The sequence below is a fragment of the Trichoderma asperellum genome, chromosome 2, assembly GCF_020647865.1.
Source record: "Trichoderma asperellum chromosome 2, complete sequence".
NCBI lineage: Eukaryota > Fungi > Ascomycota > Sordariomycetes > Hypocreales > Hypocreaceae > Trichoderma > Trichoderma asperellum.
Window position 1 is genome coordinate 2,874,189 of NC_089416.1, and position 16,699 is coordinate 2,890,887.

A 16,699-nucleotide genomic window follows, 5' to 3' on the forward strand; every position below is an offset into this window, starting at 1 on the left:
TTACCTACCTGCGGTATATACAGATACTGGTACACCTTATACAATGCTGCTGTAACATCAAATGGCAGCTCGGCATTTACAGTAGCTGGACAATGAAGAGGAAAAAAAAAAAAAAAAAGGCCACACAGAGGTAGGCTAGTAGGCTGTGCATTAACGGCGGCAGCGCCACCCCAAGGAAAAAAAAAAAGACAGGTTAAGCTAAAATGTACCTCCCATGTCCAGTGTAATTCAAGCATCTCGTAGCGAGCTACAGCCCCTCGTGTCTTCTTTTTTTCTCTTCCTGGCTTTGTTCTCAGACACCATCACCGCTGCCAGCATAGGCACCAAATACTCGCAATCAGACGGCTGGGTGTCTTTTTTTTTTTTTTTTTTTTTTTTTGAAACGGATTAACTTTATATTCTTCCTTTCTGTCTTATCTCCACTGCGGTCGAGTTTTTTCTGCTCGCGTTTTCTATACCTATCCGTCACGACTATTTCCGCATCCAAGAACCGAGTCAACAGCCGAAAAGTCTCTCCTGCTGAGCTTCGATCCGCAGCCATCAGCCATGTCAAGACGAACCAGCGCTGCCTCGGCGGCCACCAATGGCCCGACTTCGAGAGAGTTGTCGCCCCAGAACCAACCAGGTACGAGGTTTTTCTTAGCTGCGATGCAAAGACGGCTAGGTAGTTGTTGGGGCAAGGGACAAATCAGATGCTAACGGATCTCTCCTTCTCCTCTCTCTTTACAGCAATTGACAAGCAAAAGACGCTTCTCTCTGCAGACGTGGGCCACTTCTCGCTGGTGCGAGCCATGCACCTCGCAGATCTCATTACTCTTATGAATGGTGGGTTTCCCCTATCCCTTGTTCCTTTGGCGACTTTTGACTGGCGAGACGGACCAAGATGGGCTAACGATGCATGTGATTCTCGCATAGGCGCTTGCGGTGTCATGTCGATATTCTCGTCCCTACAGTCCTGCCTGGAACCCGCCAACAGAGACCACCACCTGTGGTGGGCGCTGACATTCTTGCCGTTTGGCTTGTTCTTCGATTTTCTTGATGGCAGGGTGGCTCGATGGAGGAAGAAGAGCAGCCTGATGGGACAAGAGCTGGATTCCCTTGCCGACTTGGTACGTCGCTCCTTTGCTACACCTGCTGATGCCTAACCGTCAGTTGAAGCCGACAGAGTTTAAACTAACGCCTCATGTCTTGCAGATCTCTTTCGGTGTCGCTCCCGCCATGGTTGCCTTTTCCATTGGCCTTCGAACTGCTGCCGATAAACTCGGCCTCGCCTTTTTTGTTCTGTGTGGATTGACCAGACTGGCCCGCTTCAACGTCACTGTCGCCGTTTTGCCCAAGGATGCTACTGGCAAGAGCACATTCTTCGAGGGCACTCCCATTCCGACATCGCTGGGTTTGGATGCCCTTATGGCTTACTGGCTGCAGCACGGCTGGATCTTGGACAGCATCCCCTTTGGCACCATCTTCACTGGTACATCGCTCGAGTTCCACCCCGTCGTGCTCTTGTTCGTCATTCACGGCTGCACCATGACTAGCAAGACGATACGCATACCAAAGCCCTAAATTAGCAACGGAATTGGCCGTCGTGAGCTGTGGCTTTACTTTTTTCATACTTGGTCTCACTGGATATTCGGTTGTGACAAATGGGGTTAGAGGGCTAATGGTCTTGTATGGTTCTATGATCGATGAGTTGGCGCATCACGAAATTGTTTAGACTCGTTCAGTTGGGTAATCATTTTGGCGAGCGCCTCGCATAAAGATACGCATTATACTTATACTTTAAGGGATGGGCTTTCCTTGTTTCTTTTTCTATTTCCATTAATTGATTCCCCATACGATTGAAGATTTGGACCAATTGATAGTCTTGAGGAGGAGAATATGGTCTATATGGCCTAGTAACAGAGATTATGATACCCCCCCCCCCCCCCCCCCCCCCCCCGATAATCTTGTTGTTTCTCGATGTTACCGTGGAAGTATTTGAGTGATTACATGTGATATTTGCCTGCACTTGTGTTGCATTTATAATCGTTTGTTAAAAAACTTAATTTTTTCTCGTATATAAATTCTTCGTTATCCCTAAGTTGATAGTAGACTCGTTTTGAGGCTACTGAGTTGAGATTTGCCAACAAACAAAAGACCTTTTGAAAGTGGCAATTGTCTTGACGAGCGGGAAAGGAAGAAAAGGGGAAGGAAACCGAAGAAATGACGAGAAAAAACTAAATTCAGGTACGACGGAGGAATAAACCGAGCCATTAAAAAAACGCCGTGAAAAAAGCCCTTTGTACATATAAAACATCTTCTTTCCCTCCCCCTTTCTCCAAACCGAAGATCGATCCCCGCCGCCCTTTTCTTTTTTTTTTCCCCTTTTCTTTCCATTCGTAGAGAAAGGGGAGTGGTTTTCCCCTGCTGCTAAGCTGGAAAAGAGGGAGGGAAAAAATGGCATTGGTATGACTGCCTTTCTAATTTTTGTCCACATCTTTTATTGCTTTACCAGCTGCCACCTCTGCTGAAGCCGCCGCGTCCTCTGCCGCCGGCACCGCCCCTGGAGAAGCCACCGCTTCCACCACGAGGGCCACCACGACCGCCGCCGCGAGAGAAGCCGCCGCTTCCACCACGGCCGCCACGGCCGCCGAAACCGCCAGCACCGCCCCGTCCACCGCGGGAGAAGCCTCCGCGACCGCCGCCGCGAGGACCGCCGCGGGACGCACCGCCAGCGCGCTTGGGCTTAGGCGCTCCGGGAGGAGGCTTGGGCTTGGGCAGGAACTTTTCGAGGGGCAGCAGCTTCTCCGGGGCAATGTAGAACTTGTCGCCCTCCTTGAAGGAGGCGGCCTGGATGCCCTCGGAGGGCTTGATGGTGAAGAAGACCTGGTTGATGGGGCCGAGGACCTCGTCGACCTTGCCGACGGCGGTCTTGTTCTCGAGGAAGATTTGGGCGTTGAAGTGGGGGACTTTGGGGTTGATGGATTCGCAGACCATTTCGCCCTCGCAGGCGTGGACGAATTTGCCCATTTCTGTGTGGTTATGTTTTGGTTAGCATTTGCTTTTCTATATTTCCTGCTCTCTCTCTCTTTTAGGAGAAATTTCAATAATTTTCTTTTGTTTCCCTTCTGCTCTTTTCAAGTGCTCCAATTCCAATCCTTCGATAGAAGGGGCCACACAAATAAGAGCAATTCGCAATACCTTCTCCCAACCCCAATTGAGCGAAACACACAACGAAGAAAGAAACCGAGGGAAAGAAAAAAAAAATTCATGCCATACCTAGAACTTGCGCAGGCGGGCCCATATCCCTCTGCTGGAAACCTCCTCCGCGTCCACCTCGAAAGCCACCAGCTCCTCCACGACCACCACCTCGAGACCCTCCTCGGAATGACATGTTTGCGGTTTTATGAAAATTGATTGTTGAATTTCCTTTTTTTTTATCGGTCGGCGAATGAGGGACTGAAAAGGAGGGGAAAGAAATATGCGCGGGTCGGAAGGGAGGCCAATTGTCGTTTGGAGTGACGCTCGTCCGTTTTCCTCTCTCTCTTCGTCGTAGAACTTTTTTTTTTTTCTTCGTTGAAATTTTCCGAAGCCAGGCTTTGGTCAAAGAAGCTTGTTCGATTGGGGGCGTCTGATTGGGTGGTGCGGAATAACGTTTGAGCGGGGATTCTACGGCGTGGGGCTGGGATACTTTGGTACATGAACCTGCGATTTCGCGAATTGCTCCATATTTACAGTAGTAGCACGTTCTGGCTGCACTTTGCCGTTTTATCATTATATTTGGAGTCAAAATTAGTATTAGTGAAAAATTAGTAAAATATGGATAGAAAATACAGTGGTATTTCATTTTCGCTGAAACAGAAATCGTTCCATTAACTGTCAGAAAAACATAAAGTGCTAGCTAGACCACGCATGGTGAGCTACGGATATACCTAACGAATGATAAAGAGTGATGCCGTCCAAATAAACACATACAAGACAAGACAAAAACCAAATCGCATCAATATAACACGTCCAAAGACGAAATGAAAAACGTGAGGAAACGCCCACGTCTCACGCAACAGCGTTGCTTTGTTCCCGCCATACCTCTCTTTCACAGATCCAGCATCCAAAGTACTGGCACAAAACATAAAACACATCTCAAGAAAAATGAAAGAAAGAAAAAGAAATGGTATCCAAATAAAATGAAGTGTACCCAATTTTTGGTTTTTGGACGGATAAAGGAAAACAAAACGAAAACCAAAGAGACCTTCGCTTTTCATCTCATGGGAAGCTGCCTGGCATCGGTAGGCTTGATACTGACATATCATTCAGTGCTCGGACCGCGGGATTAGCAGCGGCTGGCGCGGCCCCATCTCCCTGGCCAGGAAGAACTTGCAAGCCGCCAGCGTCTGTTTGAGCCTCAGACCTAGGGATTGTATTCGGGTTGACAGCGGCGCTGTTGACATGTCCACCTCCAGCGCCTCCAACATTGGTGTAGTGGCCGCCGTTGATCTCTTGCATCTCTTCACCTCCTACGGCGCCATTAACCCTAGTAGCATCATGTGTTCCCCCTACAGCCTGACGGCCAGGGTTGACAGACTTTTCGTCAGGAACACCATTAGGGATTACTGGCTGGCGAGTACCGGGAATAAAAGCTAGTCCTCCGTAGACATTTCGTTGGTTGCCTTGGCCCTGGCCTAGTGGCTCGCTGGTGTAAGGGTTGACGCCGTCGACTTGAGCCTCATGGTTGGCAATGACGGCCTGTGCGTGCATTTCGTTCATGTGAGTCTCGCCTCTCTGGCCGTAATCGGGATGATTCTCGTCGTGGTGCGTATGATATTCTGGGGAATAGGCAGTAGTGGCCGTTCCTGGTATGGCAGTTGCGGCAGCAATTACCTGTGCATTTGGCGACGCTTCCTGGCTGGATCCGGCACTAGAGGGAGAGTGAGGCACCTGTAAGCCTCGTTGGGCATTGACTTGAATGTCAGATGGGAACCGCCCACCTGGTTGGGGTCGCCGCGATTCTGATCGGGGTTCTGCGAGAACATCCTGCTCGGTTGCTTGGAAGGGCGGCTCGTCTTCCTCATCGAGTTCGTTGCTGCTGGCTGATCGATGTGACGACTGGCTCGTACTCCTCCGCGAATGAGATCGTACAAATGCTATCCGTTCTTCCGACGATGTCTCTGTCAGGGCTTTTATGTCGTCGTACCAGGCCATCATCGTATCATGGCTCTCGGCTCGAAATACCCAGGTATGCCCTCGGTGCATGGATCCAGTTTGTCGACCCTTGAGGAGGAATTTATTCGACGGGCCCCCTTCGCTTGAGCGGGATCCTAGCTTCTGCTCCGGCAGGTAGAGGGACATGATGGGAGCTTGCGCTTTGTCTGCCGATTTAAATTCGTGCAGATGCGTTGTTGAGAGCACATACCTAACATCATACTTATGTTAGAGCCAATGATAGGAAGTATCTGCATGAGCGCACAAAAATTCAAACTTACCATCCAGCTGTATAACTCTTCAGGTATTTACTCTTACGCTCCAATAGTCCGGCGCGGATTTCTTGTGCAGAGAAATGGTCCTGTCCGGGATAATGAATCTGTTCGACGGAGCGCAAAGGGATATTAGGATTAACCACTCGGTTGTCGTTGGAAACAAAATGCTCCCATTCTTGATCTTTGGGCATGGAAATGGGTCCATCACGCAGCTCCCCGACAATGTCGAGAGCATTTTCTGCTTCGCGCTTGAGAATGCCGGCGTAGGCATTGTATGCTTTTTGAATCTCGCCCACAATGATGGACTCCAGCTCGCGACCAGAGCCCTCGAGGTTGAGATATGCCTGATGCAAGTAGTTTTCTTCTTCGATTTGACGTTCGATCTGGCGATCGACAGCTAGTCTAAGGAGATACGGATCCTGCTTGCCGGTCGTGTTAGAAGAGTCCATCTCGTTCTTTCCGAGCACGTCGGACAGAGCCTTGACTGCTCTACCAGTAGCCTCTTTCTCCTTGTCAACATTGTTTTTGAAGTCGCCAGCTAGGTGCTTGATTTCCTTAATCTTCTGCTGTAGATCACTCCTCAAGCCTGTGAGAGCCAAGATGACGTCTTCCTCAATCTCCTTGGCCTTTGTAGCCTCTTGGAGGGCTATCTTGTTATAATTGCGAATGATTTGAAGGGCATCGTCGATTCCGGCAGTTTGGAGAAATGAAGCCGGGGTCGCTATATTGTTGGAGACGCTGGTGAGTTTGGAGATTGACTTCGCCTTTTGCTCGTAGTGGGATTGAATTTCGCGGTAATAGGCAATGAGATCTTTCAGGATTTTCCTCCATGCTATTGGTGTCGCATGATATTAGCGTCAGATGACACACGCTGCTTACATTGTAGCAATGGCAATGCGCCAAGGCCCAATGCAAGACATGAGAGGAGGGGAGAAGATGGGGGACAACATACTCTGAAATCTGGCGGCAAGCACGTCGGTAGGATTGCCGGTCGTCGGCACAGGGCAGTAGAATGCGCTATGAAGCTCGTCGGCATCGGCAGTTTGGAGCATGAGGCTCTTGACGCTGCCCGCTCGTGCGCTGCGCCGGCTGCTGGATCGTACCATGCTGCCAGTGCCGCTTCGTCGCAGCGAGGCCTTCTTCTTCAGCGTATTGCCCCTCTGCGGAAGAGCGCGATCATCACCGGCTGCATAGCTGTTGACCGAGTTGGAGCGCTGCATGGCAGTAGTTCCAATGGCAGCCGGCCCTGCTCCAGACGCTGACATGACAGGAGAATCGCGGCCGCGGCGGTTGTCGAGGATCGAGCTGCCGCGCTGGCTGGCGTCCCACTCTTCGGTGAAGCGGCCGGGAATGGGGCTCTGCCGTCTGTGAGGTGATGAAGTATTCGAGCGTCTGCCGGCGTCGAGGTACGTGGGTTGCTGCTGGTAAGACAGCGGTCGTCGTGATCTCTGGGAATAGGGCGAGCCGGACAGATGGCGCTGCGATTGCGAGTGCAGCGGCTGTTGGTAGGAATTGAGCAGGGGAGGCGAATTCAGATCAACGGGATGAGGTGTCAATCCCTGAGTCTGAGGCGGGAGATCCATGACGATATGGGAGGAGGAGGAGGAGGAGGAGGAAGAGAGAAGAGCTGAGTTGAGCTGAGCTGAGCTTAGTAGAGCAGCGCAGAGCAGAGCAAAAAATCAGGGTAAGAGAGCAACAGCCAAAGCCAGAAGAAGAAAAAGTCAAGCAAGCCAAATAATTATAGTTTGCTCCTAATATGGATGTGAAGCCAAGCTCGCGCCTGGCCAAGGTTTCGCCTCGCACAACCTCGCACAACCCTTTTTAGCGAGTGACGACAGACCTTGGCGGACGATCACAGAGGCACAGGGAGATGGCGTTTCTGGGTGGTGGGGAGGGGAAAGAGATCAGAGACACTCTAACGTCAACAGATGTGGTTGACGCAATGACGAGCTGCTAAAAAAGGCGCTTCTGGGTCCCAGCAGCTGGGCAACGCCACAATTAAAAAAGAAAAAAGAAAAGGAGAAAATGAAAGAGCTAGTTAATACAAGGTACTGCTGTGTTTCTTTTTGTTTCTTTTGCGCTTTTTGTGCAATTGCGAGTTTCTGTTGCTGCTGAGCCACAGGCCGCGAAACAAACCAGCGCGTGCTTGTCCCCGGCTGTGCAATCAATGTAAGTGGAAGGTGTATAAGACTGTGCAAGAGGCCCAAGCACTGCGTAAATACCGTATGGACAGAGAGTGAGATGACTCGTGCTGCACGGGGAGAACGGTCAAAAACAGTACTTTGCTGGAGTATGTATTAATTCGTGGTGGCAGCATGCATGACCTCGTTTTCAATTGCCGGAATCGCCGTATCGAAAGCACTTCCAGGTTTGCTGCAGTACACACTTAGGTACCTGCTTCGCCCCGCACATCGGCGCATGCACCCGTATCTAACTTCGCAAACCAGCCCCAAAGACACTCAAGGTGGAATCTGACTTGCGCGCCGTAGAAGATGGCAAAAGAGGGGGCGCTAGCGCAGGAACCTGGTCGATACCTGCACCCGCTGTAGTGCTTGCATTGGCGACGGGGGTCACTGGCAAGTAGAGCTAGGCACGCGGTGCAAGCTGCTGAAACTGCATGACAGCGCCGTGACAGGCAGGCCAAGGCTGCAGCCTCTGCGGGAGATGAGGAGCCCGCACATGCATGAGAATCGCTGAATACAACCTCCCTGAGGCCACTGATCCATCAAGGTACGTGCCATGGCTAGCACTCCGTCAGCAGTGTAATTCTTGTTAATTCCATTCAGTCATCAGTCCCCCTTACGGAGCGTCCCGGCCCAAGGGGCTCAGCAACCCCCCGCGTCTCACTCTGTCATTATCGCCGTCATGTGTCTCTGCTCCATCTACTCTACTACGTAGGTACTTCCCCTCTTCTCCCCCCCCAATGGCTAAGCTCCGCTACTGTCCCCTAACGGGCCAGCCAGATCGGTGAGAGGAGCTCCAATGCCGCTCTCGCCAATGCACAAACCCGCGCCCATCATCATCGTCGCTTACAGGGCAGTCCCTTGATCGCATCTCGAGTGGGCTCCAGCGGCTTTTAGCTTCTGCCAAACTAGACTTCAAATCAAACTCAGCCTTTCGCCAGCTGCTTTCGTCCAGCCGGGCTGCCTCTCTGCTCCCACTAAATCGAGAAATGACGTATTAGTTGGTCCCCCAGGCGCCCCCAGCACAAGCCACGCCCCACCGCCCAGACTGTCTCCTCTCCACTCCAAGATTCCTAGTTGTAGACAGCTCTGCTCTGAATGGCTCTTTTTCTGGCCATCGTTCTCTGGAATTGGGAAAAAAACATGGAATCCGGGTGTACATTTGCATTTCCCCGCACCGCACGAGGTTGCGGCAGTGTCCATTGAACAAACTTGCAGGTTTTTGTTGCATTAGTACCACCTAATCGCCCATCTTGCTTTATCTAAGTCTATAAGCTGCAGCATTGGTGGCCTGCTGTCCTGCTTCTAGCAGAGTCTACCTTGCAAGTCTGCAGCATCCATTCAACCGGGGCAAGTGATGTGTTGATAGTACTACCTTATCGCTTCATTAAGCGTGGTTGTATAGACTTGTCAGGATGGGTTCAGTGTCCAGAAGCTCGGGCTATTTTTTAAAGGAACGAGGGGGCTCTTGTCTCAAGTATAACCTCCAAAACTTGCTATGCTATTCTTTTCAACGGAGTCTATTTTGGTATTGAAGATACTGACGCGCGCAATGCCCAATTCCCCCTTGTTGTTGGCACGTACCGTCAAACTCCCAAAATATAGCTATGAAATGAATCAAACCGATACAGCAGCCAGCGCGGCGCAGGAAACAGCATCTCGCTCCAAGTGAGACTAGGCATCACCAATGGGTTCCATCACCTCAGTCATCTGCTGTGGAACGCAGACGGAGCATTTCTCCCACTCAGCCTTCCTGTTGCTGTTGGATAAGTGCTCAGATCGGACTGTTGTAGAGCCAGACCTCCACAATCTAACGATTACACAAGCACACGCATCCCAGCTCATCTTGTGATGGACTTGTAAATGTCGTTTCAGTTGATCTATACCGAAGTGCGAGGCTGGGGAGAACTGGGCACAGACCAATAGCACACTCGTACGGGCCGTGAGCTTCCTCGATATGCGACTGCTGCTCAGCGCCAGAGATAATAGCACAGCAGTGAGCCTGTTGGCATTGTACGCGGGGGTGATATTCTCTCAGGTGTTTCCGCAGTTTGTCCTGTCTCTTAAAGCCATCCGTGTGTGCCGGGCAGGACTCATATGGGCAAATATGACCACACGCCGCTTCATGAACACTTCTCACGTGACGAGTGAGGTCGGACGTTCTACCAAACGGCCTGCGATAGGTGCAGCCTGAGACGGTACAGAGTAAGGGATGCCGATGGATATTTTGGACGTGCTGCCTAAGCTGCGAAGGGGTTTTAAACTCCACCTTGGAATGACAGTTCGGCTCAGTGCATCGGTGATGATTTTCGCAGACACTGAACGCCCTTTTAGCGTCGGCTAAAAAAAAAAGGGCTCACTCCGATTGGCCAGGATTGGTCAGCGTCGCCGATTGCCCTTCAGCCAGAGATATGCCTTTGGACTGGTCGCCCTCCAGGGCGTGTTTCGAGGGCACGTCGGTCAAAGTGGTTGAGTCAAAGCCACTGCCGCTCAAACCATCGCCAGTGTTGAAGTAAGCGTCGAAATCGAAAGTATCTAGGCCATCAGAAAGGAATTCTTGAAAGTATTTGTCAAATTCGGAGGACATCGTGGACCGCTCAAGTCAGCGAGATTGCTGATTTTAGCAGTGTATAATTGTAGTAGGGGTCGGTCTTTAGAAGTTAGCATATGGGAATAGGGAGCTTGGTGAGCGTCGTGAGCAGGTCGAAAGGCTGGATCGTGGATATTGGACAACTCGAATTTGTCTTGACATGGTCACTATCACGGAGCCTGGTCCTCGTGAGCGCCCCCTTAGCGCGCCCAGCTCACCGAGTTTATGCCATTGGTCGAGGATGGCACTTCATGTCTTGCGGCTTGAAAGAAGAATCCTTATTGGACCTGTGAGCCTGAGCTATTGTCACGTGCCAAAATGTGATTTAATGTTCGAGTTAGATAGTATTACTACCTAGTGTTAGTACCTATGCTCCATTTGCAGGGTTTATCTTATATGAAAATGCCTAGATAATTTAGAGAATTTGCAAGATGGTAGAAGTTTTCCTATAATTGTACTGCCCATGTTAGTGGCCAGAAGCTTAGCGGTAATTGAAAAGACCACCTGATTTTAAGTTGGAGAGTATGAGCTAAACGCGGCTTCCAGTGCCACTAAGGCTTGCCCGAAACACACTGTCTTTGCCCCATTCCGACCCACTTTGAAATATCATGTACATTAGACAGTAGAACGAAATGGTAGTACTGGCAGGTACCTTATGAACTTGGACGGCTTGTTGGATCATCAGCTTCCAAACGAGTGGTCAAGCCCGAATTTGCGCCTCTAATTCCATTTTCGATTCAAGACAGAGTTTAAGATATACAAGCACAAAGCAAAAGGCGAAAGGTCACGTTGCGATACGACAACACCCTAATCCAAAGCCTAGAACAAAAGGAACAAAAATTCTATTCGCCCAAAGTAGCAAAATGCACCAAAATGCACCAAAATGCCCCGTTGCCTGTTTGCCTCTTGTCCTAGGCATTATACCTACTAGGTAGTAGTAAGACATTGTTATGTACGTGTATATGTATAACAAAGACAAGTAAAAGCCTGATCGATAACACCATCTTGTCTATGCTGCGAGGTATTCCCATTTACTCATGTTTCTCGTGTCAAACAATTGGCCGGCCTGTCGCTGATCAAGTTCGAGAGCTGAAAACCCCGTGATACTCTGCACATGTACTCCAAAAACTCCGGAAAGGCATTGGTGACGCGCTTCCAAGGTGCGAATTCACGCCATGGTTAGCGTCTGTGAGCTCTAGTTCTGCTCTTTGAGGCCCATTTCCAAAAGACCATTACAGAAACAAGTAAACAAGGAAATAAATGAACAAATAGACAGACAGACAAGACAAGAAAATAGAAGAAAAGCAAAAAAAGGATTCGAAGTAAAAGCACCATCATTAAAAATAGTATGACATATTTCCGGTATGAATGCCTGTCAGGGTCCCTTAGTTTACGGCGCCTGCCAGGTGTTCATCCGATGACGTTTCTGCCATCCTCACTTTGCCATGTCGTCTAGGGGGTGGTGCCTTTGGCGGTACCTTTTTCGACGTAACGCTGCTGATATGTACTGTAGCAGAATGCTTAATTGCTGCAGCTGAATGCTTAAAGGGAATGCCGTGTCTGTGCTTGGGCACTGCTGGTACAGGCTTCTTGGATTTGCTCGCACCATCATGCTCCACCGGTTCGGCAGCTGGCTTCGTGTCGTTTCGACTCGGCGTCTGCACGCCTGGCTTCTCCTTGACTTCGGCCACATCAGTGACACTAACACTGCTGGATGAATGCCTTGTCGATAAGCTCATGCCCAGGAGCTTTCGAGCAACCTCTGCCTGTCCTGATGCTTCGGAATCTACGTCTTCTTCATCCACCAACCATTTGACCTTGGATACTCGGTCTACAAGTCGTAGAGTGGTCGGATCGGCAGGGGCAAAGTGGGCGTTCTGTGAGCCCCTCAGAATTTTAAGTAGGCGTAAAATTTCGTCCTTCTTATAGTGTGGTGGCTGGTTCATCTGGGTATGCGCCAACAAGGGATATAAAATTCGCAAGTACGTATGCCGAAGAGACATCCTTTCGTCAGGAAGATCCATCAAATTTCGAATAATGACGTCCAATAACACTCGCAAATCGTTGGTATAAAAGTATTCATACGTCGCTTTAGTGGTGAATAGAAGATATAGAAGTTTAAGGATCAACAGCTGCAGAGACGTCTCGGTCTCTCGATTCAGAAGCAGAATGATATTCTCTCCAAATGTTCGGAACAATGGCCCGTGGAGGCTCAGGCATTTGACAATACGGTTTGTCAGCGGTTCGGGGGCCGATCCGGGAATCGTAACAGTATCTGTGGACGCAAGCATGTACTGTTCATTCAGGACAAGCTATCACTAATTGTCAGCGCCTATGAAGATGAGATGACGACCAGATGGCCAGCTAGATGTAGAAATAAAAAAAAAACACTTACCAATACTCTAATGGTTGGGTAATGGTATGGATCATTCACATCGCTAGACACGCCCTCGATTAGGCCAAACAGAAAGTGAATAAAATCATCGTCGACCAGCGCCAAGTCTTCCGGTGTCAGCCGCTCCACACGCGACATCTCATACATCAGCTGCAATAGAAAGCGATGGAGTCGCGGGTCGCCATCCTTCTCTTGCCTGATCAGCTCAAGAAGGCGGGGGAAGCAGGCCTCGCGTATCATGTGCGGAAACGTCGCCTCGTCCTTGTGGCCGTCCAGCAGAAGCAAAGAGACTATCGCGTGCAGGGGCCCGGCCTCGTCCTCCTGCAGCAGGCTGTAGATGAGCTGCTTGCGGACATACTCTTTGTGCTGTCGGAATATGTCGCTGTTCAATAGGATCTGCGCGCACATGATGACCTCCTCCTGCGACTGAGGTTGCTGGTCGCGGAGCTGGGTTGTCAGGCTCAGCCAGGAACGGAGGGCATCGTCAATGGATTCGTGGCTGTCGCAATGTTCCGAGACGCACTTGTCGAGTTCTAGAGAGAAACGCAAAACGATGGCACGTGGTCAGTGTCTGTTCTCTAGATTCGCCCAGATCCGTCATTTCCACCGTTTCAGCAAAATCAACTTACCCGTCCACAGCTCATCCTCTTCCTCCACAGAGAGAGGAGAGGGCACCATCTCTTCGGTATCCGCCATGGCTGCCAGGTCCCGCAGCTCGTGGCTGCGACTGCATCTGGGCCCTTTGCGCAGACGGGCTGGTGATGGCGAAACGGCTGACGACGACGCAGCAAAAGCCAGAAATCAAGCAGCAGCCCAAGATTCCGGAGAATGGCAGGTCGAGAAAAGCAACAGCGCGCCCGTCGACCAGAGCCGCGACCCAGAAGGGGCTCCTGATTCTGACCAGGTGTGTCTTGCTCGGGATGCGAGCGGAATGCAGGCCCCAGTTGAATGTGTGGGGTAGCGAGTGAGGAAAAGAAGGCGATGGTTCGGGATTGATTCGACTGACTTAGCTGATGTCACTCAACAGGCGTAGCGCATGCACGGTGGCGCTGGACAGAAAAAATTTCAGGGCTATGGACCACTAACGTTGCGCGCTGCTAAATTAATGGTCGGGGGCTCCCGTTGGCCATCTGCAGGGAACGCGCCCGTTTAAATAGGCACATATGCAAGACCGCCGCAACGGCATATGAACCGTATATTACTCGGGATTAGAGATATGAGCGTCATTGATGGCCGGCTGTCTTATCTATGTGGGAGTTTCAAATAGTATATTCAATTAATTCTCCAGCTGTTCACACACCCATCACCTTCATTGTTTCTTTTGATTTGAAGTACGAACAAGTTTCTCCTCTTTGGTTATCATTTCCGCAGAGGCTCCATCTCCATCCATCCCTTGTCCCCAGCATAGATAAGACACACAAACCGGTCGAGCCCCTGGGCATCGCTCATCAGGAGAAGGCTCTTACAGCCAAGGGAAACATTAACTTTATTTTTAGGAGCCCACCATCGCGGCCGTCTTATTTTATCCATATTTTATCGTATCTACTATTTTGCCTGCAGTATGTGCATTTGTAATGTCAGGGGGTATTGCTCTATCATGAAACCGGCACTCCGCCGGCTTCTTCTTCTTCTTCTCTTTCTCTCTCTCTTTCTCTTTCTTTTGCATATGCACAGCTCCCCACGCCAGACGCCAAATCGCCCATCCCATCCCGGGTAGGCTTGCCGAGCAGAATGCCCAAGACATCAAGCCAAAGAGATCATACTATGAGCTCTTCTTTTTCTTCTTGCTTTCATCTTCTTCTTCGTAAACTTTCACCTTGTCTGCATATTCTCCAATCTTACTGACCACGTAATCCGTGATGGTTTCACCCTTGCCTGCTGCGACTCTCAATATCAGCTCGTTCAGGGTCTGTCTTCCCAGGATGTCAACATGGTCAGCAGTATTGGGGCCTCCTCGCGGGCTAAACCGATCGGGCTCGTGAGGCATCTCTACCACGGTGATCTGGGCTCCGGCAGGATTATACCGCTTCATGTGCCAACCACGGTTGCACATGTACCCGGTGCTCAAGAGATTAACGGTTCCATCTCCCTCGCCTAGAATAACACCATGATCAACCGTCCCTTCGGTGTAACCAACGTCGATGGTGATGTTGAGATTGGTCATAGTCGGCTGATCAGGTGCTCGGTAATAATAGGATCTCTCTGTAGGCTTTCCAACGCCATAGAAGCAGTATATCTTTAGGTTTGGTGCTCGTGGAAGCCTAGTCTCAAGCGGATTAATCCATTTTTTAGGATCCTTCTCGTTTGCCTCAACCTCCGCGGTGGTGTGCGCAACTCCATGGGAATAGCTGCGCTTTATCTGATCTGTGTACCAATCCTCGGCCGTGTTGAAAAGATAGCCCATAGAATCTTTGACGGTAAAGTTTCGATCTGGAGTCGTCCAGTTTGCGCCGACCCGGAAATTGAGAAAGGATCCGTAAGAGAGTCCTTGTTCGGGCTGGTCATCAGGTGCTCCGTTCAGATCTCCCCAAATAGCGTCGCCTCCGAGAGGCAGCATCGAGGAAATCCCCGGCATGGCTCTAAAAATCTCAGCTCTCTCATCTTTGCTCAAAAATTTCTCCAGGCCATAGATTGCCAGCGCGTTCAGCTGCGCCGTGTCGCGCATCTCTCCAGAGAGCACGGCCGTCAGATCCTTTACTGCGCCCAGCATACAGCCGCTGATATTGATCCAAGAGTCGACATGACGGTCTACCCAGTCTCCTCCACCACGACCGCCTTGATCGGATTCAACCCAGTGGAAAAAATAAAAGATGACTTGGCTTCCCATGCTGTGCGAAGCCAGGACGACTTTTCGCCCTTCGAACTCGACAGCGGTTTCGATGTACGCCTTTAGCCTGGAGAAATACTGGTCCCTGACTTCGAGATTGGGATAAGACAGTCTCCAATCATACGCGGCAGTGAACGAGTTTGTGGGATCGTATCCTATGGTGGCCAAGTTTTCGAAGATTTTGCTCCATATCCAATAGCCCGTAATGAAGAAGTCTGTTGCGTCAAAGCCCTGTGCTGCACGTAGCTTCACCAAAGGTGGATCTAGCCCGGTTCGTTTATCGAGCATAATGTGCTTCTTCCAAACCTCCTTGTCCAGAACCAACGCCTTCATCATTGTCCAACTCCCCCAAAGCCTCTTCCGGAAATAGGGCCTCGAGATATTTGCTGTCCCCCAGGATTCGAGGCCTGTCGAGATAACACCAGGTATCATTATCATGGGATGGTGGGCTTCCAGGCCCTCAGCCCGAGCCTTCAGGCCTACAGAAAAAGAGTCATAGGAAGACGCGACGTCACGCTCTCCTTGTGCAAGATCTCGCATGTCTTTGATCAAGCCGGCAGGTATAACATCAAGCAAACTGTCCATGGTGAGATCCGTCAGTTCGGGTAGGTCGATCAAGTCATTGGTCTTTGCGAAGAAACCCGCCGCAAGGAGGCCACATAGGCTGCCGAGCAAGAAAATAAAGGTATTGCGACGCTTGCGCGCCTTGGGACCCCGTTCAATCACATGGACGTGAGATGTTGGTTGAATCGGCGGAGAGTCTTCTTTCGAGTCGTCGGGGGTTTCGGCCGGGCTGGTCTCCGGCGGGATGCGCCGTCGAAGAGTTGTGGCCATGATGGAGGCCTGGGAGACAAGCCGCGAGCACCAGGATCCGAACTGTAGGCAGGCGAAGAGGAGCTGCGCAAATGTAATTCTCTCTTGTTGAAAGGGGGAGGGAATCTCGGCTTCTCAAGGATGAGGCCGCGCAGATTTGAAAACAAAACAGACGTGAGACCGTTTTAGATAGGCCCAGGTCCCAGAATGCATGTGGCGGCTGACTGACGTCAATCCCTCCAGTGTTCCGCCGCATTAATCCAGCAGCACGGGAAGGGATCCGCTGTTATTAGTGGCTGGCCGGCGCTGTGAAAGGGCCACTAACAGGAACTTCGTAGTGCTCGCTCTCGCGTCTTTATATAGTCTAGAAGGGACCAGAAAGAGAGGGTGGTCGAGCTGAAGGCAGTAAATAAACAAATTTATAGTAGCTATAAAATA

General features: G+C 50.6%; 6 protein-coding genes across 6 annotated transcripts; 1 reads left to right on the forward strand and 5 right to left on the reverse strand.

Moving 5' to 3' along the window:
* The first annotated feature begins 276 nt into the window (after positions 1-276).
* Positions 277-1,922, forward strand: PPS1 (tyrosine/serine/threonine protein phosphatase pps1). The gene is made up of 4 exons (XM_024899382.2): positions 277-625; positions 730-825; positions 916-1,109; positions 1,195-1,922. Exons 1-4 carry the CDS (start codon positions 547-549, stop codon positions 1,561-1,563), a joined length of 738 nt encoding a protein of 245 aa, XP_024764404.1. The 5' UTR covers positions 277-546; the 3' UTR covers positions 1,564-1,922.
* A 72-nt stretch (positions 1,923-1,994) lies between these two features.
* On the reverse strand, positions 1,995-3,517 carry GAR1_2 (H/ACA snoRNP pseudouridylase subunit). Its single transcript, XM_024910929.2, has 2 exons — positions 3,259-3,517; positions 1,995-3,011 (listed from the first exon to the last, which is right to left on the reverse strand). The coding sequence occupies exons 1-2, from the start codon at positions 3,371-3,373 to the stop codon at positions 2,488-2,490; spliced, it is 639 nt and encodes a 212-aa protein (XP_024764405.1). The 5' UTR covers positions 3,374-3,517; the 3' UTR covers positions 1,995-2,487.
* Positions 3,518-3,764: 247 nt separating this feature from the next.
* Positions 3,765-7,753, reverse strand: TrAFT101_003273 (uncharacterized protein). Its single transcript, XM_024906402.2, has 4 exons — positions 7,676-7,753; positions 6,406-7,609; positions 5,460-6,285; positions 3,765-5,389 (listed from the first exon to the last, which is right to left on the reverse strand). The coding sequence occupies exons 2-4, from the start codon at positions 7,034-7,036 to the stop codon at positions 4,243-4,245; spliced, it is 2,604 nt and encodes an 867-aa protein (XP_024764406.1). The 5' UTR covers positions 7,037-7,609; positions 7,676-7,753; the 3' UTR covers positions 3,765-4,242.
* Positions 7,754-9,108: 1,355 nt separating this feature from the next.
* TrAFT101_003274 (uncharacterized protein) lies at positions 9,109-10,696 on the reverse strand. The gene is made up of 2 exons (XM_066126836.1): positions 9,557-10,696; positions 9,109-9,492 (listed from the first exon to the last, which is right to left on the reverse strand). The coding sequence occupies exon 1, from the start codon at positions 10,221-10,223 to the stop codon at positions 9,993-9,995; it is 231 nt and encodes a 76-aa protein (XP_065982943.1). The 5' UTR covers positions 10,224-10,696; the 3' UTR covers positions 9,109-9,492; positions 9,557-9,992.
* Positions 10,697-11,031: 335 nt separating this feature from the next.
* Positions 11,032-13,609, reverse strand: TrAFT101_003275 (uncharacterized protein). Its single transcript, XM_024905058.2, has 3 exons — positions 13,251-13,609; positions 12,622-13,154; positions 11,032-12,538 (listed from the first exon to the last, which is right to left on the reverse strand). Exons 1-3 carry the CDS (start codon positions 13,315-13,317, stop codon positions 11,612-11,614), a joined length of 1,527 nt encoding a protein of 508 aa, XP_024764408.1. The 5' UTR covers positions 13,318-13,609; the 3' UTR covers positions 11,032-11,611.
* A 264-nt stretch (positions 13,610-13,873) lies between these two features.
* On the reverse strand, positions 13,874-16,650 carry TrAFT101_003276 (uncharacterized protein). The gene has a single exon (XM_024909548.2). It carries the CDS (start codon positions 16,280-16,282, stop codon positions 14,384-14,386), a length of 1,899 nt encoding a protein of 632 aa, XP_024764409.1. The 5' UTR covers positions 16,283-16,650; the 3' UTR covers positions 13,874-14,383.
* Between the last annotated feature and the right edge of the window lie 49 nt (positions 16,651-16,699).